We start from the raw sequence: 25,865 nt of genomic DNA, 5'->3' as shown, positions 1-25,865 counted from the left end.
TTTCTTGGTAAAGAAAATATATTGCTGCATGGAGATAAATATTGTGATTATATTTTTTTTGATAAAAAAAAATATATTACTCCATGGAGATAAATATTGTGATTATATATTTTTCTTGGTAAATAAAATATATTATTGCATGTAGATAAAGATTGTTATTACTATATATGAAAAAATATTGTTATTTTATATATTTGCAGTACTTAAAAGATAAGTAACTTTTCTTGTCTTTATATAACATTGCATATGCCTTTTATGTAAGAAAAGATAGAGTGCATGCTCTTTTCTTAAAAGGAACTCCATGAGGATAAAGATTGTCATTATATATATTTTTTGGTAAATAAAATATATTATTGCATGTAGATAAAGATTGTTATTACTATATATAGAAAAAGATTGTTATTTTATATATTTTAAATATTTAAAAGATAATTAACTTTTCTTGTCTTTATATAACATTGCATATGCCTTTTATATAAGAAAAGATAGGGTGCATGCTCTTTTCTTAAAAGGAATTTCCTAGTCATTTTAGTGGGAAGAGAATATAGATTAAAGAGGGTAATTTGTGAAATATTCTCATAGGTAAGAGAGTTCTTTTGAAAAAGAATACTTATTTATGAGAAAATATAATAACCTATGAATAGGTGAAATGCACAAAGATAATATAAGTCATAGGAATCTTCTTTGGAAAGAATATGTTTTTATAGATTAAAGAGGGTAATTTGTGAAATATTATCATAGGTAAGGGAGTTCTTTTGAAATAGAACACTTAGTTATGAGAAAAAATAATAACCTATGCATAGATGAAATGCAAAAAGATAATATAAGCCATAGGAATCTTCTTTGGAAAGAATATGTTTTTATTGTGAGTGAAAGATAAGTTAATTGTGTTAATTCCTTTGCAAGAGTTTGCAAAAGTTGCCTGTTTTGGTGAGTAAAAAGGTAAATGATTTGTGTGTTGCATATTGGATAGTTTGATTTAATTGAATGGTTTAATGCATAAAAGGTTACCATTATTATTATCTTAGTTCTTATGCCTAAAAGAAAAGTTGATTATGATACTCTCTTGAAAACAAATGCATGAAAACTTGTTATGATACTTTCTTGGAAAAAAATGCATAATAAATTTTTACATAAATGATATAGGAACTATGTTGGGTTCTCAAAAATAAATATGTGAACCATGGGGATGGATGGATGGTGAGAGAGTGGGAGGGAAGGATAAATATAAAGAGATGGAGGAGGAGAGAGAGGGAGGGAGTGACAAGGAAGAGAATAGAGGAGGAGGGAAGAGATAGAGAAGGAGATGATAGAGAGAGGAGATAAGGGGAAGAAATAGAGGGGTACGAATATGGGGTGGAGAGGAAGGAGAGAGAAAGGGAGATAGTTATAGTGTTGGAGAGAGAGAGAGAGATTTTGGTGGGAGAGATACGCAGAGAGAGAGAGAGAGGGAGAGAGAGAGAAGAGGAGGGAGAGAGAGATGGAGTTGGAGGGGGAGATAGTGATAGAGATGGAGGGTGGATAGAGAGATATGGAGGGAAGAAGAAGGACATAGATAGAGAAAGGTGGAGAGAGAGAGAGAGATGGGGTGACAAGGGAGATACAAAAAGAGAGTCCGTGAGAGAGGAGAGTGGTAGATAAGAGAGAGAAGGAAATAGAGAGGGAGAGAAGTAGAAGAGAGAGAAAGAGAGGAAGGAAGAGAGAGAGTGGAGAAGAAGAGGGAGGGAGAGAGAGATAAGTAGATATGGAGAGGGAGTGTATATGTTTGGGGGTGAGATAGAGAGACAAAGAAATATAGATGTAGGGATATAGAAATATAGTTGGAGGGGAAAATAGGGAAGAAGAGATAGAAAAAGAGAGGGATGAAGAGAGAGATATATAGATATGAAGAAAGAGAGCATGTGTTTGATAGGGTCAAATAGAGAGACAAAGAATTATAGATGTTAGGGGGAGAGAGATGGAAGAAGAAATAGAGAAAGAGAAAGAAAGGTAGGAGAAGTGATAGAGAGGGGGAGAGAGTGGGGGAGAGAGGGTGGCAGACATACAATATTACTCACTGCAATAGTTGTATTGATTTTAATGTAGATTTTGATTCCCAAACATATTTGATTGATTACAAAATATGCATTGATATCACTTCAATTGTTACATTATAATATTATCGGATTGTTTGAACTAGATGCATTAATTTTAGTGTATATGTTGATTTCTAATCCTATTTGGTTGCTTGGACTAGATGCATTGATTTCAACTTACATCTTGATTTGTTATTTGATGTAACTAGTCTATGATCTACATTAATTTCAAAGTAGTTGGATTAATAATTTTCACTCATTTTAGTGTGTCAAAAAAAAATTATTGATGGTGTGCATTGGCTTTTTTGTTACAACAATTCAACCATAAATAAATAAAAAAGGAATTCATATATAATAAAATGCTCACTTTCCTTAAATGTTTTCGTCTTAAAACTTTAAGCTAATTGTAATTTACTACATTCATGTTATTCCCATTTTCCATCATTCAATATTGTTATTCACTTTGCATTGAAATTAGGTAATAGAAAAAAGCTACCACTAAAACTTAATCTCGATTTAACACTCCATAGGTCACAATGATTAACTTTGGAGAAAGCTAATATTAATATAGAGAGAAAAGGAGATGAGGCATAATGTTTACTACAACAGCCCAACTTAATGATTTGAATGGTCTGTGATTTCAATAGTCGTTTTGTTAATTTTAGGTATGTTCTATGCTTCGAGAAATTTATTTCAATTTTCACAGTTAACTCAATATCCTTTTCAGATTAGCAGTCACATCAGCATAATAGTAAATTGTAGATAGAACATAAACACAAATCATAGAAGACAAGCCAAGACAAGAGGACACAAGATGTGGTGCTAGCCAGGGACAAACCCAATGTGGGGAAACCCTGTATCAATTCTTCTTATATGTTCTTCAATGGTTCAGTAGAGAGAGAGAGAGAGGGAGATATAGTACATATACAATAGAAGACAACACTTTAACTTATCTAGATAAGGGCATAGATCATCTCTAAGAAGATGATACATGAGGTAGTTAAACTTAGTTAAAGAAATGTTGCTTCAACTGATTCTCCAAGGTGACTCCATCACCATGCTTCACCCATCATTGTGTTGTTCCTCATCATCATGTTGCACCTCACAATGCTACACCATGTTGCACCCATCATCACTATGCTACATTTCATCGTGCTTCACTAATCATGACTGTACCCATCATTGTACTGATGTACTATGCTGAGTTATGTTTTGCATTGCTACTCTTATGGGCACTATGATGCACTGTACAACATGTACTCGTTGCAGCTCCCATTGTTGTACCAATGTTGCACCATGTACCATTGGTCCACCATGAACCATTGTTGCACAATGTACTTGTTGTCCCTAGTACCATTGTTGTAGCCTGTAATTGCTATCCCATGTTCCGTGCTGTAACAAGTACAATTGTTGCACCATGTACTTGTTGTCCCATGTACCATGTTGTCTCAAGTACCATTGTTGTCCCATGTACCATGCTGCTATGTCAAGCCACCAATTTGGCTCCCACAAACTGGCCAACAATCTGATCCAAACTGAGCCAAATAATGGATCCAACGCACATCACAATTGTTGCTCCATGTATGAGTTACTATTGTAATGTATATGACTGGTTAGGGCATATTTCCCTACTATAATAACCCTTGATTAGCGACCCAAACAACCCTTCTTGACTGTGGTCTACTCTTGAAGATGTGCTAGTACACTTAGCTATTGTCTTGGGCATAGATAGCCCCTAAACAACTCCAAGCTGCCCTCCAAAGAGTGTTAGGACCTACAACCCACCTACATCATCATATGTTGCGCTTCCTTGTACCCAAGACACCTCCATGTAGGCTGAACCAACCTCTCCTTGCCTCAAAACTCAATGGAGTTGTCTTGGCTCCCCTCACAACAATTCAGCCCTCAAACATACCCTAGAAAAAGCCCTAAAACACCACACTATCTTGTCCCTCTTTACTAGTTAGGGCATCCTTAAAACAACGAGTTAGGGAGCCTTTTTACTACGACTAAGGTCACCCTTGGGACAACATATAGATGAGGGTAGTCTTCCTTGATAGCCTAGAGGATTAGGGCATCTCTTCTTCACAACATGACTGAGTCTTCCTTGCTAGGGCATCATGTATGACTATGTTCAGACTTCAAGCTTTAGGCTCCTTCCTTGCTACATCTAGGGGTTCCTCCTCTTAGACTTGTCTTCCACTAAAACCCAAAGAAAGTGGAGAGAAATAAAGAGTGAAGTGTGTCTCAAAATGACTATCAATTCACCTTCTTTTATACTAAAATGTTGAGCAAAAATGGGGGTTATTTGGTTGTTGGTTGACCTTAGCGAATTGTCCCATAGCACAAATAAATTCATATCTTCATGAATACTTATTGTAATAAGATGATCTTTAGATCAATCCTACACATCTCGATCAAAGGGATCCAAGAAAAATATCGGCTGCCATAAATAAGATTACTCACATGGAGTTTGGGCCTAGCTTCCAATTTTAACACTCCCTCTCAACTAGGGAGAACTCCATCTGCTAATCCATATGCCAGACGGTACTATTTCTGCCATCAATGCCTTGCACTGCTCTGCACTACTTTGCTGAACCATGAAGAAGAATAATTGATTGGGAATGTCTCATACCATTATCTACTAAACCAAAGTCAATCCCATATGAAGAGAGTGTGTCATACCACTCTTATTAATCCTAAATCAGTTCCAAAAGAGAGTGAGTTATATCACTCTTACTGACCTGAAGTCAGTTTCATTGATCCCAAATAAATATCATAGGAAAGTGTCTCAAACCACTCATACTGATCCCATATCAGTTTCATGAGAGAGTGAGCTATATCACTCTTACTGATCCCAGATCAGTGCCAAAATAGAGCGAGCTATATTAGTCTTACTTACCCGAAATTAGTTCCAATTGATCCCAGATCAATGTCGTTCATCTTAGCATAAGGAGTATGGTAGATAAATGATGCGCCCATCAGTACTACTACGGTCCTTAACCCCATTTCCCTACTCATTGGCCAAATTAGAGGTGTTTCCCATTAGTCCCAAACTACATGGGTAGGATGCCTCGATAGGAGAACCACTCATCATGTCCATAAGTCGCAACATGGTATCACAGGGGAAGGTTGAACCATTCACCCTGTACACATTGCACCACTAGGGGAGGGTCAGTCACCTTATGGTCGCTTGTGGCTCCAAGAAGTACCCCAAGCCCCCCAGAACTCCCAAATCTCAATGCATGCATCATACAGGACCGTCATAAGAGGGTCTCTTAATGACTCCAAGTCCTTTTCGGAAAGTGACAAATTTGACCTTTCCCTAGGGATTCGAAAAAATGTCTGTGACCTCTACATCAGTCCTAATGCGATGGAGCCTTCTTTCTCATCGATGTACCATATCAGAGATAAAGTGGTACCTAATGCCTATATTGTGGAGTGATCATAGAATATAGGATTCCCTAATAATTGAATCCCCCTTCGGTTGACAGAGAAGATCACGGTGGTATCCATCATGTGTACAAATAACTCACTAAAGAGCTTCCACAATGAGACAACTTCACACGAGATCATACTTGTAGCTATGTATTTTCTCTTAGCAGTACTCAAAGCAATCGTCTTATGCTTCCTTCTCATCCAGGATATTGAGTAGAACCCAAAGAGAACCAACACCCAGGAGTGCTCTAGAGATCCTCCACACTGCCTGCCTAATCAGCATCAGAATAAGCATATAGCTTCACATTTCTAGCATTGTATCTCAATCAATGAGATATTATGCCCTAAAGATAGCTCAATTGATTCTTGGCATCAATCTAGTGAGGCTCAACCAAATATGAGCTCAACATGCTAACTGCAGAACATATATCTGGATGGGATTTCAATAAGAACATCATTGCTAGAATGAGTTTATGAAACTCATAGGAATTTCCAAATTCAGGTCCGTCATCCCTACCACATAACTCCTAAACATCAAGCTCCATCGAGGTAGTTACAGGCTTGCAGTTTACCATTCCGAATCCAGAATCCAACTCCCTCTTACTTTTGCAATTGAGAGCGTTTGCACCTACCAGAGAGAGGTTGTCCTCATAAGGTGCCAGTATGAGAGGTCTATCATCCAAAAACTTCAAGCAATGGTTTGGATTGACTTCACTCCTGGTGAATCCCAGCTTCATCAGACACCTATCAATCCTCTCATTTTAAGCATGGGGTGTTTTGCATCAAGCCACATAGGGATTTCTTCCAGCTACATACATGTGATTCTTGATCATGAATCTCAAACCCTTCAGGTTGTTCCAAACCTGTGGACCTACTACATCAGGGGAATGGTCCCTTTGTAATATTTTCCTTTGGTTCATCTCAGACACGTACCTTCATGCTCTTCTTGAATTCAAGCATCCCTATCACTATTTGAATCACATCGGGTAGGGAACCATAAAATGTAGACCTCTAGTGCTATAGATGAGATGTGTCAACTGACCTGGTCCCCAATGGACCATCGTACAACTTGATACAAATTGCCAACCCTGAGTCCATGAGTAAAAGCATATTTGAAATTTCTATTTTCAAATACGTACCTTTCCATTGATGAATGCCATCATAAAACCTTTGATTTCCATTGTTGAAATGGACATCAGGTTCTTCTTGCGATAACGCACATAAAGATATTCTCGTAAATGAATCAAGTTACCCTCATTCAATTGAGGGGTAACATTCCCTACACCCTTTCTGGGATAGGTGGCATTGACACCAAGTATAATCCCACCATTTTTTCCATCTGTACCAAATTAGAGAGAGCACCCTTCTATCCGATGAAGTGCCTTGAAGCACTATAATCAATAAGAAAAATTCCTAAAGAGTTCGGAGGAGAGGGCCAATATAAGATAATGTTGCTTTATCTTACTAAAGACAACATTTGATTCTTCATACCTAGAATTCCTTGCTTTATTTGAAGAGTCGGTCATTTCCTTGATGACTTGCATTACGTATCATTCCTTCGATCATTGAAAATGTCCCTGGAATTATTGTTATCATCATCAAGTGATGTGTCCCTACCATTCAAAAAATCCTTCACATAATGCCCGAACTTGTTAAAAACAAGGCACCTGCCTTTCCTTCTATCCTTAGAACTGGACTTCCCATTTAAGGGATCATTAGGTAGGCCATTGGAAGAGGGATGAGGAATCCATTGAGCCTTTTTTCCTTTCCAACTGTCCTTGGTGATTTCCCTTTCACTCTTTCTTGGGCATTGTCTTCACCTCAGCTCTGATACCATGTTACTTTTAGGTATGTTCTATGCTTACAGAAATATATTTCAATTTCCACAGTTAGCTCAATAGCATTTTTAGATTAGCAATCACATCAGCATAATTGTAAATTACAGATAGAAAATAAACATAAATCACAGAAGAGAGGACAAGACAAGAGGACACAAGATGTGGCGCTAGCCAGGGACAAGCCCTAATGTGGGGAAACCCTTGACTAATTCTTATTATATGTTCTTCAATGGTTCAACAGAGAGAGGGGGAGAGAGAGAGAGATAATACATCTACAACAAAAGTCAACACTTTGACTTATCTAAATAAGAGCACAGATCATCTCTAAGAAGATGATACATGAGGTAGTTGAACTCAGTTGAAGACATGCTGCTTCAAATGATTCTCCAAGGTGACTCCATCACCATGCTGCACCCATCATTGTGCTGCTCCTCATAATCATGTTGTACCTCACTATGTTGCACCATACTGCACCCATCATCACTATGTTGCATCTCATCATTCTTCACTAATCATGATTGTACCCATCATTGTATTGTTGTACTATGTTAAGCTATGTTATGCATTATTGCTCCTATGTGCACTATGCTGCACTATACAAAATGTGCTCATTGCAACCCCCATTATTGTACCAATGTTGCACCACGTACCATTTCTCCATCATGAACCATTGTTGCACCATGTACTTTCTACTCCAAGTATCATTGTTGTCCCAAGTACCATTAGTGCACCATGTACTTGTTGTCCCATGTACCATGTTGTCCTAAGTACCATTGTTATCCCATGTACCATGCTGCTATCTCAAGCCACCAATTTGGCTCCCATAGACTACCCAACAATTTGATCCAAAATTACCCAAAGAATGGATCCAACACACATCACAACTGCTGCTCCAAGTCTGAGTTACTGTTGTAATGTGTGTGACCAGTTACGACATATTTTCCTATTGTATGAACCCTTGATCAACCACCAAAACAACCCTCCTTGACTGTAGCCTACTCTTGAAGAGGTCATGGCACCATTGGCTATTGTTCTCAACATAGATAGCCCTAAACAGCTCCACGCTGCACTCCAAAGAGACTTAGGACCTGCGTCCCACCTACAGCATCATACACTGCCCTTCCTTGCACCCAAGACACCTCCGTGCAGGCTAAACTAGCCTCTCCTTGCCTCAGCCCTCTAGGGAGTTGTCTCAGCCTCCTTTCACAGCAATTCGGCCCTCAAGCATACCCTAGAAATGACCCTAAAACACCATGTTGTTTTGTCCTACTTTGTTGGTTAAGGAATTTTTAAAACAACGAGTTAGGGAGACTCTTTATTGCAATTAGGGTAACCCCTGGGACAACATATAGATGAGGGAAGTCTTCCTTGATAGCGTAGAGGATTAGGGCATCTCTTCTTCACAACATGACTGAGCCTTCATTGCTAGGCATCATCTAGGACTGCGTTTAGACTTCAAGCTTTCGGTTCCTTCTTACTGTGTCTAGGGCTTCCTCTTCTTATACTTCTCTTCCAATAAAACCCAAAACAAGTGGAGAGAAATCAAGAGTGAAGTGCGTTTCCGAATGACTATCAAGTCACGTCCTTTTATACTAAAACGTTGAGCACACATGGGGGTTATTTGGTTGTTGACCAACCCTGATGAATTGTCCCATAACAGAAATAAATTTGTATCTTCACGAATACTTATCAGAATCGAATGATCTTTAGATCAATCCTACACATCTCGATGAGAGGGATAAAAAAAAAATATCAAATTCCATAAATAAGATAACCCACATGGAGTTTGGCCTTAGTTTCCAATTTTAACACCTTTTCACATGATCCATATGAAAATATGGAAAAATTAATAGGTGATCCTAATGAAAAGATGGAAAAACTAACATGTGTGGCAATAAGTAGTAGAAGGAAATAGTTTGAGATTGATCACAATGAAGGTTATTCGTAATTGAGTTCATTTTTATTATTCACATTTTATATCATTCAACAATATCATATTGTCACTTTGCATTCAATATTTATAATTCATCATTGAAGTCATTAATAACCTTTATCATTTGAAAAAACTTTGGTAAATGTGAAAATTAAAAATTAAAATGAACAAATTATTCTTAGAAATATTTAACATATTTAAAATTATCAGAATACATACATGGCCACAAACAATTAAAATTGGCATACATACATGTTAATATCTGATATATCAAGCATCAATAGGGATCAGATATCTTATGGTGAAACTTTTCCTTAAGTTTCACACTAAAAAAAAGAGGTTTGCACCTTCAAAGAGTTGATCCTTCTTGACGCTTGATAGAAAGGGGATTAAGATGGATCAAGGTTGTTTTATGATAATGTAGAGTTGAGCTAATTTTAGTTCAATAAATAATGATAATTTTTATTATGTTCTACCTGAACACACATTTTCATTTTTTAATTAGGTAATATAGAGTTAATTACCTTCCTAGGGTTCCTGACTAAGTGCCATGAAAAATAAATTTATATGAATTTTTATAATATTTAATGGAGAGAAATAATGGACTTATCCTAAGCCTTTTATATTTCATTGATTTCAATTAAAGAAGGAACAAGAAATGCTTTTCGCATGGGTCTACGGTAGTGGAATCATACAAATCTAGCAATATATATCTTTTGAGGAACTTTTTTATTTCTTACAATCATTTTAAGTTCTAATGACATCACCATTAGACACGAGCATGACATCACATTTTTATTTCTTACAATATGTAAGAGTCATGGCTAAAATTAATGTAATAAAGTTAATAAATGAAAAATAATAACCAAGGTAATGGGACATGTGTTCAAAGATGATTGTTGGGAAAAACATCCTAGTGTGGGTGTTCATTTGGTTTATTATGGCTAAGGAAAATTGGCAAAGGCAATGACAAAGCCTTTGGAAAGGAAAAACAACATCTTTTGAAATTTATTTATGAAAATAATCGAAATTAGTTGAAAAGGAAGGTTTAAGGTCACAGGTTTCATGTGAGGAGGAAAATAAAGGAAAATAATGGAAAATTGAACAAAATAGAGGCCTCATTTATAAAAAGGCTTATTAGTATGAGTTGGTACATTTTTTTTAGTTATGTACTGGAGCTCTCTCTCTATTGTCTCTCTCTCTCACTCTTGGACACAAAGTTTTCTTGGAGCACTCTATCATTGGATCAAGGAAAGAAAGAGAAGGACCAAGAAGGAAAATATCAAGAAAGGAAGAGCATGATCAATCAGATAAAATGGGATTATTTGTAGGTATCAATTTTCATGTGTGATTTCCTTTCTATATTTGGCATGCTTGGTATGTGCATGTGTGTATTTGGTTCTCTTGTTATCAATGGGATGGATTCTTCCAAGAGTGACAATGTTCTTATGCCTTTCATTTCCATTTATAGATAGCCATAGTGTGATGGGTTTTCCTTTATTTGGTTAAGCTCGATTGCTGGATGGTCTTGATGCTGAGTGAGGTGGTCTCTGAAAGAAAGAACACAAGGTCTAGGAATTCCTGCAATGGGCAAGGATTGTGGTGAAGACACGTTTTGTGTATGTAACAACCCTGGTGAAAATTCCTTGTAAAATTATATAAATACCACATATGATGGGGCACTTATTCCAAGCTGAATGGTGGGGGAAATGTCCTAGTGGGTGTTGATTTGGTTTATTATGGCTAAGGAAATTGGAAAAATAAATGGCAATGGATTTGGAAAGGCATGACACATTTATTAGCATTTTATTTATGAAAATAATGGAAATTAGGAGACAAGGATGGTGAAAGGTCATAGGTTACATGTGAGGAGGAAAATGAAGGAAAATAATGGAAAATGAAGAAAACAGAGGCTTCATTGATGAAAAGGTTTCTGAGGATCATTTCATAACTTATTGTCCGTTCATTTTTGAAGCTCTCTCATTATTCTTTCTCTCCATCATACTCTTTGAGAATTAAAATTTTCTTGGAGCACTCTAGGAGGGCGTGGCGTACTTGGATTCTTGGATAAAGAAGGCAAAGGAAGAGCAACAAAGCACAAAGCATCATGATCAACAAGTACATTAGATTTGTTTGCAGATACTGATTTTTGTGTATGTTTCCTTCACTATATTTGGCATGCATTTCATATGCATGTGGTTTGTTGGTTGTGATTTGTCATTGGCATGAAGGATGGCCAGGATTGACAGTAGATTTTCTAACCTTGCCATTTCCTTGATAGCCATGGTGATTGTGGATTTATTTCCTTATCATGTTTTTGGTTGGTTCTAATGTTCCTTATACTAGCTTGAGTTATTATTACATTATCCTTGGTTGGACAAACACTCTCGAGCCCTAGAACTACTTGGGTTTAGTTACTAGTCATGTAGCCTGGGTTGGAGAAACTTTCTCGAGCACTTGGCTTGTTGAGGTACTAGTCTTGTAGCCTTGGTTGGAAAAACACTTTTGAGGCTCGTAAACATTGTGAGTCGAGTTACTAGTCTCATATCCGAGTTGGAAAAACACTCTGGAGCCATTGATGACTCAGATAGAGACCGATTTGATGATGGTTTTGTGATCTCCGACCATGAGGTCGAATCATTGTTTGAAGGGTTGAGGTGGATGACCTCTGGAAGCCTTGGATGGTTTTTGATTGATGTGTTCTATGAGATCCCACAGTCATGCTTGGAATATGGAATGTGGGTTAATGGCTAAAGAGATATTTGCCTTATCCATTCTATGTCAGGTGGAATGTGGAAGTCCCATCGCGATGTTGGATTTTGTATCATTATTGAAATGTGATATCTGTTGGTATTTCTATGAGTTTTATGATGTAATATATGTGGTGTATATGGATGTTATTTTATTGATATCTTTGTCTCTATTATGCTGGTTATATGTATATTTCATAACAATAGCGATGTATGGTTATCATCATGTTCTTACTTGTATGTGAATGGATAATGTATTTATGACCTAATAGATGAATATGCAGCAAATGACATGAGGAATCAATGGTTCATAGGGATTCTCAGATAAGTATGATATCCCTACACTTAATATTGTTTTTTACACATGTAGGTTACATCTTCATGATATGTTTGATGAAATTCCTGTCATGGCTAATAAGGGTCTGGCTAAGGTCTTAATCAGATGCTCATTTATTTTGCATCATTGTTTCCCTGTAATTTTCCTAATTCTAAGCATTCATTACATTATGGCCAGTGGCCTAGATTTTGGGCCTGAAAATGTGGCTTAAATCTTGGGGCCGAAGCACAAAACTGGAAATTTTGGTCCATGATCGCTAGCAGGAAGACCCATGAGAGAGACTTTTGGTTTTTGGTTGCTCCCTTGTTGATAGCATAACAACGACTATTGCCTAATAGGTCCAAAACAATTGTAGGACACTGGGACAGGTTTTCTGAGTGGATGATTTGTCTTTTGAGGGTTTTGTTGATGATTTTGAATGATTGTGTGTGATGTTCCATCGATTCCATTTTCTTAAGGTTACCTAGGACGTCGAATGATGACATAGTGGCCTCTTGCTGCATGTTTACCCTGGCTAGCTAGTTGCTTGGGTAGATGTGGGAGGAGGGTATTAGAGAGTGGTATAGGAGTGTGTTTGCGCTCTCCTTGGGCTTTGTGTTCATCATGATTTCATGATTGGTTGCATATGTGTTCCTTGTGCATGTATTCCATGTGCTTGTTGCATTTTCATGGTGTTTATCATGGTTGTAGTGATGTATCCATGTGAAGGTTGAAGGTGTTGTTGTGGGGTATGTCTTCCCGTGTGTATGGTTGATTATGTAGTTATTATGCATGTATGGTCTTGGTCATAGTTATGGATGAATCATAGGTCAAGCATGCCTTGTGAAGTCATGGTATGTCATTTAGGTCATCATGGTGTTATTGGTTGTTATGATGCTAATGTGTTGGATGAGATAGAACATGAGATGTAGATCATTAAAGTGAAGTTGTAGCATTGGACCTCGAGGAAACAACAGATTGTCATAAATGTATTGTATATTTGGAATGCGGGTATTTAAGTTTAGGATTTTTATATGCATTAGGTTTATATGCATGAGGTTTATGTAAATGTTTTTTACGTGATGGTTACATACATGATAGATGTTAGTTGATTAGTATAGTCATATGGACATGTGTCAGATAGTCAAGGATGGTAGTATCCTGTGGTTGTATGCATTACTATTTTTGTTCTATGGTAGATAGCTTGATGATAATGTTATATGTTGTTGATGAGTATGCTATAGGTTAACTTGTTGGTATATGATATTTAGCTTGATGATTAGGTCATATGTTGTTGATGAGCATGTTATATGTTAACTAATTTTTGTTATATGTTAGTTAACTTGATAATTAGGGTTATTTTATTGAGATCTTGATGTTGTAATATGTGTGATGGTTATGTTCAATGCATTGAAGATATTGATTATGTATGTATTGTGTTAACCTGATTTGACCTATGCATATGGTTATGGTTGCAATATTCAGGTATGAGCCGACATATTTGTGATATGGTGTCGTACTAGTCTATACCAATTATACACATGAATGATAAATGATTATGAGCTTATGATGTGAACATGTTAGTTAGTTACTACTATGGATATCATGATTTAGGTTTGAGTTGATATGTTGTGAAGTTGTATTGTGCTAACCTAGATTGATTTTATAGACAAGATAGACTCCTCTAAAATACACTAAGGTATGAGTTCGCTTATGTTTTATATCTGGTTCTTGATTGTTTGATTATGTCATCTATTTGGTATTTGAATGGTTGGTGTCTATTATGTCACCTGGTTGATTTATTTAACATGGTGTGTTTGCAAGTTGGTTGGATGTTTGATGAAATGCATAATATGAGTATGTGTTTATAAGGTTTCTTGTCGAAATGATATTATTTTAAGAGGATTTTACTAACACATATGTGTTGAGACAGCTGATATGTACTTGAGTATAGTGGGTGACATTTGTAGCATTGTGTCTAAGGAATATGAGTTGACTATGAATTATGACATGATTGTCAATCTTGGTAAAGGTTGATCTTAAATTGATAGATATGGTTGTCTTGATATTTGAAACATGTGGTTGACATGTGCAGGAAGTTGTAGGGTAACATGTTAGGTATTAGCATGATAACATAATACTTGATGTGTTTACATAAAAAACAGTTTGGTGATGTGATACTAAAAAGTAAGCCTTGATTGTAGCAAGGTAAAAAGGGTAAAATAAAGGAACTAGACAAGAATTCCTTTGGCTATGTTTGGAAACCCTTATTCCAAATGAATGAGTGCCTTATATACACAGATTATTCTTAACCTTGATTTTGTCTGACATTATGTGGATATGTGCTACAGTCACGAACATGTACTTGACAGGTATATTAGCTAGACTCTAGTTGCAGGCGGATCTGTCAAGGAAATTGGAGTCCCTTAAGTTATGGCATGTATGTGTTCAGTTATAAGGAATGTGCTTGGAATGATAAGGTAAGGTAACCAATGTATTTTTATGTTTATTTATGCACTAACAATTATGTGTAGATGATAGCATGATGTAGGAGATTTCATGGCGAAGAAATTGCCACAAAATCTTGAATAATGCTCGGTTTGATACTTCCTTGGGAACAATAGGGATTGAGTCATGGTGTTTGTTATTCGTCTTGTGGTTTTGGTATTTTGGTGCTTTGTTGTGCTTGGTCGTGGTTTTGTTTTCATCTTGTGCATGGCCATGCCACTTGGGTTATGATGTCATTATTGGTTTCGTGGTTTCCTTCTTGGTTGTTTCTTGTCTTACGTCTTATGTTTTAAGTGTCTTGGGAATTGTTTGGGAAAGAGGAAAGTTAATGGAGCTCGGGGAGAGCTGTGTGGTACTCAACAAGTAATTCAAGACACAAATGAATCTTAGTGCATGATTAATCGTAGTAGAACGTAATACTATGATATTCAATTGGACTAGTTGGGTCCATTGGTGTAAATGGACACTGGAAGTATAGTCATGAGAAAGGTAATCAGAAAATGTAAAGTAAATGGATCTGAGGTGTCAGATACCTTGTCTATTATTGGGAATGATTGTTCTCAATTTTATGCATGAATAAAGGAAGTTCTCTTGACCTAGACCTTATGTTATATAGTAATTATGTTATGATCATGATTATGTTAATGTTTATATATGTATACATGTATGTATGTATGTCATTGTCTAACAAGATGATGATTGTTTTATGTTGATGATTATATATGTATGTATCCATGTATCTATGTTACTGTCTAACAGGTGGTCAGGGATCATTCTTGTAGAGGAATGATTGCTTATGCAGGTGAATGACATGAAGAGGTTCCTGGTTTATGAGGAATCAAGTGTAATAATAGTCATGACAAATATATGAGGTCAGTATCATGTGGTTCTGAGTTGATATTATGTGATTATAGTATTTCTATGTTATGGATAGGTTATACCGAGGGATACATCAACAAAATGAAAGCAGTGTAATCAAGCGTAAGAATAGTCGTGACAAATATATGAGGTCAGTATCATGTGGTTATGAGTTGATATTATGTGGTTATATTATGTCTAAGTTATGGATAGGCTATACCAAGGGATAAATCAGCGAAATGAAAGCAATGTAGTCTATGACATTTTGGGAAAAGCATGGGTAAGACACTAGAAGGGGGGTTTCTTGGTAAATAGTTAGTGTGTTTTTGGATGTGTATAGCTCCATGAATGGTTCATGTTGAGACTCTTCTTCACTCATTTTCTTTCTCCTTGAACATTTCTACTAACTTGATAGGCATCAAATTGCAATTTTTTGACATAGGTAAGGTAGTAATTATCCCATTTTTCATATTTCCTAAATGTTCCTTATTACTAAGTTAAGTTTTGCATTGCCTATCAGATTCATGCAATTCTGCAGCTAACATCGATTTCTGCAAGTAACTCCATTGTTGAATAGGGTTTGAGGTGCCATTCAAGGAAATAAAGATATCATCAGAAAGAGGTTGATCCCCTTAATGATATCCTCCTATTCACCTGCACAAAATCATTATAAGAAATCTCAAATCACGTGGTCAAAGGAAAAGGTCAACACGTAGCTGGAAAAAGAAAGCAAGAGTCTGCGATGAAACTGAGTCACGATTTTCTTTTTCGAATATCAAATCATCAGTGAATTATTATCTATTTGTTAGTTTAATAGTTAAATTAGGACTTTGTTATTTTAGAGTAGGAATGAAAGCCACAAACAATTATTAAATGACTTTCATAAGTGTCATAAGGTAGGACAAAACAAGGACTGACGTGAATGAATTTTGGGTGAGTGTAACTGTTTTAAAACTTTGTGGTTTTATTTAATGTAAGCGCCTTTGTAGATTTGATGCACAGTTAATTGTTCATTTGGAGCTTGTGACCGCCTGTTGTGGAGGGCCCCTACCAACAGTCAGCTTTTTAACTTATATATTTCGCTGTTTCTTATTATTCACTGTAGTATTTTCATACATGTTTCATTTCATAATTTTAGTTTGATTTTAGAATTGCATAGGAGCGGTGATATTTATTTTGACTAGAAAAGCGATAGCGAAGTTCTTCATTAGTTTTTTGTCATCGAATATTAATCTTGGCCATTCACATTTTTCATGTTCTTATGATAACATTACAACCCACTTTTATAGTTTATGTTGTTGATTTGACTCATTAACATACCATTGATTTCGTTGTGATTTGTTTGGAATTTCATCAAAAAACAATTCAACTTCATAGCATAATATGTTTCTCTCGATAGACTTAGGTATATAGATTCTTCTTAGCTTTATCTTCAAAGCATTTTTTTTATTGAAAAGTTTTCTTAGTTTAATTTCTAAAAGAAGTGTGGTTCGATTGTAGTTAGTTTATTGAACTTTCAATTTTGAAGAAAGTGTTCATTCAAAAAGTGTGAGTTAATCTAGTCTTCATTCAACCACAATGAGTTAATTTAGTTTTCATTTAGAAAGGGTGAGTTAGTCTAGTTTTCATTCTGCAAGTGTGAGTTCTTTACAATTTCATTTTTCAAGAAAGGAATATTGATTTAGATTCACAATCATTTTATTTTCACTAGATAAAAATGTTAATTTCATTTTTAAAAAAAGAATACAAATCATAAAAAAACATTTCCAATAACTCAATCAATTAATAAATCCAACATAATAAATAGGCTTCTAGCATATTTCGTTCACTTTCACTTCACAAGTTTACCAACTCCGGTTGGTAATTTATGTAATTAATTTAAGGAAATTAAATTGACAAGCATTTTGGCACAATTGTTGGGGAGGTGTAAATAGAAGTCTCGATTTCTTTTGAATAAAAAAACAATAAAAACAAAAACACGATATGCATATGGAAAGAGACTGTAGGGGTAGATTTGTAGGTAGAGGGAAGAGCTTAATTCCAACGACATCACTTACCCCTGCACGACCTCGTAGTGCCCCAACACCCACACAAACTCGAATTCCATCCATAGCAAGAAAACTTAAATTCCATGAGGCATTAAGGTCTGAAATCCAACCTAGATATTCACCAACTTCATCAACATAAGTCATAATAGAAGAAGAAGATCCCATATTGCCAACAACGTGAGAAATTTTCCTATCTTCAATTGGAGAACAACTTATAGCTCAAGAGTTGGAAGTTCCTACTAAACATGAGGGAGAAGAAACCTACTTCAAACCATTGATAGAAGAAGCATATGAACTAGAGGAAGTTGAGAATCCAATCTTAGATCCATAACCAGAACATTATATTAGTTCCGAAGAATCTACAATAGTTAGATAAGGGGAAGGAGAGGTACATAATTTGAATGGTGAACAACCTAGGATTGGAGGGGGAGGAGTAAGTGGAAGAGGAGTTGGAAGAAGTGGAGGAAGAGGAAGAGGAGAAGATATAAATCTGGAACCCTTTCGATTTCTTATCCTTGATGAAGATACGACTGTGAGAATGAAACATATCTCACTCTCTATCCTTCCAAACTCTCATGGATTAAGGAGTGAAGATCTTGAGACATTTCTCTTTGAATTTAAAGTCTTGTTTAGATCATATGATTATCTCCATGATGCTCAAAGTTTGAAATTATTCCCTGCAACCCTTAAAGATGCAACACTAAAATGGTTTATGAGTTTAGGAATAAACTCCATATCAACATGGGGAGAAATGAAAACTACATTCGTAGAGAAATATAAGGGCTATTATATGTCCCATAATACTAAGGATGAAGACTTTAAAATGGTACAAAAGGAAGATGAATATCTTGAAGACTTCATTGAAATATTTGGTTATAATGTTAAAAGGACGAAAATGAATAATCTACATGAGTAAACTTTGAAAGCTCTCTTTTTGAAATCCATTAGAGATGAGTGGATTGATCTTATGAGACATTTCTAAATTGTCACTAGGAGAAATTTGTGAGGTGTGCATACACATTTCAAGAGACAAAGCAGAACCAAGAAAAATCCAAGAGATCCTCTTTTATCAAGGATTAATAAATATGCAACTAGGATAGTAAGTAGATAACAATTAAGAAATTTGCTTGATAATTTTAAAACAGATATTTTAGGGAGTCATATTGAACAAATTGACAACCTTAAAATACAAAACAAGCAAACAGATGAAAATGTTGTATTGTCCATTTAGAAAATTATGGTTAGAATGTCTGCGCATAATTTCCCTTGTGATTATGTTGTTAGCATAAAGTTGAAATAATTTCATAAATGTTCGAAGTATTTTGTAAGTGTTTTACCAAGTAGAATGTGTGCAATTTATACGTGATTAAATTATAAACAATCGAAACAATGCTGTAAGTATTTTGTAAGTGTTTTACCAAGTAGAATGTGTGTAATTTATGCGTGATTAAATTATAAACAATCGAAACAATGCTGTAAATGTTAATGTGATAGATTCTGGAAATTAATTTAACTAACCATGTTTGTACTAAAAAGAAAGTCATATATTATGGTTATTATGATGTAGTGATCAATAAATTAAAGTTGGTAAAACTCACTTAGGGGATGATTGCAGTTATGTTTTATATCTCGCTGTAATAAGCACTAGGTGTCGAGAGACATGCATCCCTCGAATTTCAAATGGAAACTAATTATGACTAAGTATGTACATAGGAATTTTATATGCTCAAATGTTGAATTTAAATAGCTCAAGGATGGATAAAGTGAATAGGGAAAGAATTGATAAATGCTTTTGGAAACTTCTTTTTATTAAATTTTTACTATCCGACCCTTAATGAACAGATAATGAGTGACTGTAATAATATACATTTGTTGTAAGAGGGAGTCCTACGAAACTAGACTTACTAGATTGTACAACAACGTTGTCATTAAACTCTGCAAGCAAAGGTAGTTACAGGAACCAAATATCTATACATATATATATTAGAATATTACTCATCCATATGTAAATTCATAAGAATGGGATAAACCCTTCCCCTCTATTGAACATAAAGGAAACATAGTTCCTTATGAAGCATAGAGCCGGAATTCCCTTGTAAACATATGATATGAAGCCATAGGGCATGTAAATATTTGTAGTTAAGTGAGTAATTTGAATGGGATATGGCTGCAGCGTGCAAGGGAGATCTCGAATTTTGTATTCTTTGAAAGGTTTTATCTTTCAGCGGGTTATCAGGCTTAGTAGGATAAATCCGTAACCAATTACTGCACTAGTTCAGGGTTACAGTTGTATAAACCAAAAAAACATATATGTGGGGATTGGATCTGCGCCGGGAATCCTAGTAAACCAATGCAAGAGTTTATAACAAAACCCCAAGCTATAGCTTGAGAAGACCGGGGCAAATCCTTTGTTTGAATTTGAAAAAAAAAAACGGCCAAACCCTGACCCTACAAGAGTAGGCGGGATTAGCGAATCAACGATTGTTAAGGTAAATAAACACCAAACAATTCCTTTATTCCTGAGTGAATTGAAAACAAAAAGACAATGTGATTAAGGTCGAGACCATACATTACAAGCGACCACCTGTTGTCGCAACATCAGCAAAACTGAAAGATTGATTATCGAGAACGAAGGGTAAATTTACATATACAAATTTATAATTGACACTGAGAACACGTATTTGATTGTTTATATATATAAATATAGACACCTGACAAACTAATGGAGTCACAAATAACATTAGACTAAGGTAAAATTGAGCATGTAAAATTATGTAATAGCGTCACTAGAGCAACCTTCAAGTAGTTTCCTGCATATCAGAAGGAAGTAATGCGAGGGAAGGTCATAATTTACAGAAGGAAACAAATTCATTCACATAAATAAAAAATGCTAATTCACATTTGGCATAGGAAGCGAACAATTAGATTAATGACGACATATTGCCTTTAACAAAAGAATAACTGGAAAAACTCTGTAATTCCATGAAATACAAGAACCATAACAAGAAATTCATATAGTAATGTCGGTACAACAGAAGAATAACCAGCCTAACAATATTACAAGATGATATACTGGAATACATGTAATAATGTATTTAAGTGGAACAGTAACCCTAGGTCCATCATCAACTACAGTAAAAAAGGGAAACCCTCACTGTAACCAGAATATCCATAAAAAACCGTAAACCGATCTAGTTGGGAGCATTAAGGCCATTACTGACGAGGAAGAATCCTTCTAAAAGTATCAGGGTCGTATGGGAAAAACATGACATAGTAGAACAAGGGGGAAATTGTTGGTTACGGCGGCCTTGTCAAAAATCCTGGTAGCGAAACAAGAATGTGAGTGCAAGATCACCCACCTGCAGAAATTAGAGGTAAAACCTATGTTAGATGAGCTACAGTTTGAATCTGTAAACCAAGAGAATAAAATTGTTAACCCATCAAGCAAAGGGTTGAGTCATTACCTGTAATGGGTAATTGGCCATATTGCAGTTGGGGAAGAAAGAGTTGCTGGATATCAATTAAACATTAGCAAGAGAGTGCACAGTGTTGCGAATATAACACCAAAAAGAACGTGGACGAGGATTACCTGAGCTTGGAGATCGACCGAGTTCTGGTAGGTAACCTCCCACAAAATAGGAGAGATGTGCCTGCAACGATCGCTGCCTGGAGAGTGAGGAAAGTTAAATAACCTGCAGATGCACAAAATGGTGGTGTGGCGGAAATATGCAGCCTAAAAACCACAAGGTTCATCACCTAAACAGAGAAACCGTAGCGTTTTCGTCGAACCTTAACCGAGCGGGCTTGGAGAGCTCTAAGCGAAAATCCGCCAGAATAACAAACATCATACAAAGCGAAGGAGGCTTAAGTTACCTCAACCGTTCTGGAGTAATCCTCACCGTCCAGATCCACTTTTCCAGACGGTCCTGACATAGGCACGTAACCCTATCGTTGGGATCGAGAAGGCTCACCATCACTGCGGGCCAGTACTCCATTTGAGCTGTCTCTAAGTTAAGGCGGTCATCTAGTGAAATGTATTAGACAAGTTAATATGCGCCATCGGATTTTGGAGTTTAGGTACAACGGATATGGAAAACATAAATGCGACAATTTAATACACACTCTCAAAATATAAGAACATTTATATGTATCGGTGAATCAACGAAATGGAATATATTTTAATTCAGAGTTATAAATGTTCATGATTCCACTTTTGTGTATGTTATCTTAAAATCTAAGAACATTTATATGTATTGCTGAATCAACGAAATGGCATATATTTTAGTTCAAAGTTATAAATGTACATGTTTCCACTTTTGCATATGTTACCATGGTGAAAGGAAAAACAAATAATAGAGATAATAAACCATGACTGTTTTACATAAGTTACATGTTGTTGTGATTACTTCGTAAAAGAGAAAAAAAAATGTGTATCGTAGTTTTAGGAGGTGTACACGTTACAACATTCAAACACAAATATTTAAATTTTTATAATAATTCTGATTTCATATTTTTAATCATAATTTATAGTTCATTTCTTTTCCAAGGAACAGGTACATAAAGACCTATTTAAAACATAGTAATAATGAAAATAATATTGTTCAAAATATTTACCAAATTTTTTTAATATTTAAAATGTTTCCTTAAAAATAGTGCTTTTTAATCATATATGCTTATGATGAAACTACTAGATATAGAAAATATTAGAATTTTTTTAACTATGTTGTAAAAAAATTATTTAGAAAATATTATCATTTAAAATATATATAAATGTATAAAAAATAAATAATATTTTATATGGTAGAGAATTTTTCATAATATTTTTATTAAAGTTCAATTAAAAAATTAAATGTAAACTTAAAATATATATACTATTTATAAAAGAGAATTACTTTTAGATTTTTCATAATACAGTCCCATAGATTTAGAATAATTGTTGATGGTTTTATTATGAAGTAATATATAAAGCATGAGATTAAAATTTGAAATCCTCGTGGGTTAAACCAACAAAAACAATATTAAGTAAATATTTTAATTCATCAAGTTCTTTTACCATAACCGGTTGTGGTAGGGGCCTTGTTAGCAAGGAGATATAGGATCAAACCTCATGGAGGTTGTTATCCCCATGCTAGGGGGAGGAGACATGCTAAAAAATCCAGTCAGCTTAGGGTTGATGTGGCCTAGGTCGAGTAAGATTCGAGGGTGAGTTTAATGGATTTGATGCCCCTAGGTCATAGTTTCTCAAGCCACAGGTCAAGCCTAAAAAGTCACAGAGAAAAAAAAAGAAATATATAGTACATTTAATAATATATAATAAAATTATAATTTTTTTTTAATTTTTAACCTTTAAATGTAAAGCACCTTGACGACGACGACGACGATGATGATGATGACGACGACGACAATGACGACGGTGGTGGAGGTGGTGGTTAACGTCCGCTCAGACCAAACTTTGGTCTATCAGACCCAAAGAAATGAATTATTTAGTTTGATTTAAGATTTTATTCCTATGCTCAAAAAGCTTGGAGAGAAACCTCCCAAGCTCACTATAATTTTGACAACGTAAAAGGCTAGGAAGGTGAGTATTGCAACAAAGATTTTGAAAATGAGATCTAATGTGGTTGTATGTGGGGCACTCTAAGAGGAAGTGATTTTCATCCTCGATGTTCGTATTCTCATAGAGATGGTAGAACTTCCATCCATGGAGTTTTAGGAACTTCCCAACGACCCGTTTCACTATGGAGCTCACGAGAGTTCGTTCTAATCTTTGCTATATTAATTTTCTTCTTTGATCTAGTTAAAACAGAGAGATACTTTTGATCTTCTAGAGTGGGGTTAATGACCTCTTTATAATAAAAAGGTATTAGAGCATCTCAAAATGTTTTTTTAGTTTTCCCGTACTAATTTATTAATATTTATATGTTATAGAGTAAAAATAAATATGAATAAATTTTGAGTTTAGTAAATTAAATTGATATCATCATATTATTTTTAAATTTAGTTAAAATTAATTATATAGTAAAATCATAATATATACAAAGCCTATTATAATGTATAATTTTTTTTATTTAAATTTAGGAAGTATCTTTCTTAATTATATGCCATTTTAAAAACAAATATAAAATACTATAATGTCAAAGTTTTCTCATAAAATTTTCATTAAAATTAAATAAAAGAATATAGCATGAATGTAAAAGTATGTATCAATTATAAAAAATATTAATATAAGAAAAGTGTTATAAGATGGTGTATTCCCTATCAATGAAATTAAATTTATGTTGCTACAAAATTTACATATAAAAGTTGTAAGCATGATACATATAAAACGTACTATGAAATATTTAAATTAGTATTAGTATAATAGGGAGAAGATTAATATATATTTTTCATATATGTAATCTAATAGAAAATGATTATTCTATGAATTTTTTTTACAAAGTGCAATTGTGTTCATATTTATATGACAAAGTTTGACAATTTATATTTTCCAAAAAGATAAAAAAATATTGTAATTGGATTACAAAGTATCAACTTCGATAGGACTTGTTCAAATCATATTTACATTACGTGCATATACGACTAAATAGATATCACATTTATATAGGTATGAATTACAAATTTTTAGTAGAATGCAAAATTACATAGTGTTGATCAATTTGGCATGCTAGTTCACATGATGCTAGACTATTGCATAGGCAAGGACTAATAATGTGAAAATTGTGAGGGATTTTTCTGGGGTTTGTTTGGCCTAAGCATTCAACCATTTACCATCTCATAATTTTTTTATGTTTCGAAAAATAGACGAAGAAACAATATTTATTAATACTTCTTTGATTTTTCTAAAACTTATCATACATTCTCTAATAAATTTGCAAAATAATGGAGAAGGTATGAATTCGAGTAGAGGGAAGAAGAACTAATTTCTAATTATATGAATTGTTCATTGCAAAATTGAAGATTCTAATAAATGATGAAATTATAAAGACTAATTAAAATTAAGAATATAATAAAAATGAAATAAGAATGTCTCTTCTATTTGACTTAAATACTTATATAAAAATGAATTAGAAAATTATAATATTAGTGGCATAATATACCTAGAAACTTTCATAAAATTTATGTAGTGCATATTACAAAATATTCCAAATTTAATTTAATATATATAATGAAATACATAGACGCAATTCAAGAAACTATTACTTGAATAACTCATTGTCAAACTAATTTTAATATTCATGAACCAAAATAACTATGATAAGGGAAGAGTAAAGAGAGGAGATCAATTATTGGAAAAATGTTTCACTTCAGAGTATTAGTGCAAAAGGATTAGAACTTCCAAAGTATAATTTTTTTTTTGAAAAGTAATAAATAAATAAATAAAAGTAAAAATGAAAAATAAAAATTTAAAAGGGGGTCTTGAATTTTTAGAAGGATTTATATTTTCCTATGTAAAGAAAATTTATTTTCCAGATTAGTATATTTTATGAGTTTTACAGCAAATGAGTAAAAGTTTTATAAAATCTATGGATAAGTGATATTTTGTACATAAAGAGAAAACAAATCTAGTTTGAAAAACCATGAGAGATTTATGGATGATTCATTGAGTTATTTTAGAATTTAGGAAATATGATTGATGGAGTGATTTATCGATGATTTATTGAGTGATTTTAGAATTTAATAATATATGATTTAAGGAGTGATTTATGGCTTATTTAAGGAGTTATTTTAGGATTTAGGAAAAAATGATTTATCGAGTGATTTATGGAAGGCTTTTAGGATTTTGAAAATCTATTGAATTCCTTAATTTCACTTATTGTAACGCTATGGATAATGAGAGCTAATGGTAGAATACATGTATAAGTAGGCCAAGGGAGAGGAATGGGTGTTTTCTAATATATATATATATATATATATATATATATATATATATATATATATATATATATATATATATATATACAAAAATTGTTGAATGAATGTTGATCATGAGTGAAACTAGGCACATGATTGCTTCATCTCGTACAAGGCCACCGCTGGATATAGTAGTGTGGAAGAAATTATTGATTCGACATGGACTACTATGTCAGGAGTCTCCTTGGGC

General features: G+C 34.4%; 1 protein-coding gene across 2 annotated transcripts; it reads right to left on the bottom strand.

Moving 5' to 3' along the window:
• Positions 1-20,468: 20,468 nt before the first annotated feature.
• LOC149176400 (uncharacterized) lies at positions 20,469-21,723 on the bottom strand. 2 transcript variants are annotated; one of them, XM_089423108.1, is made up of 4 exons: positions 21,521-21,723; positions 21,354-21,430; positions 21,229-21,274; positions 20,469-20,574 (listed from the first exon to the last, which is right to left on the bottom strand). In XM_089423108.1, exons 1-4 carry the CDS (start codon positions 21,610-21,612, stop codon positions 20,535-20,537), a joined length of 255 nt encoding a protein of 84 aa, XP_089279234.1. In that variant the 5' UTR covers positions 21,613-21,723; the 3' UTR covers positions 20,469-20,534. The 2 variants fall into 2 exon arrangements, with proteins under 2 accessions (XP_089279234.1, XP_089279233.1); XM_089423107.1 differs by lacking the exon at positions 20,469-20,574 and adding an exon at positions 20,608-21,123.
• Between the last annotated feature and the right edge of the window lie 4,142 nt (positions 21,724-25,865).

Source organism: Pinus tabuliformis, chromosome 4_1 (assembly GCF_031772625.1).
Source record: "Pinus tabuliformis cultivar Carrire ecotype Pingquan chromosome 4_1, CPIR1, whole genome shotgun sequence".
NCBI lineage: Eukaryota > Viridiplantae > Streptophyta > Pinopsida > Pinales > Pinaceae > Pinus > Pinus tabuliformis.
This window is presented reverse-complemented; position numbering and strand designations above follow the sequence as displayed.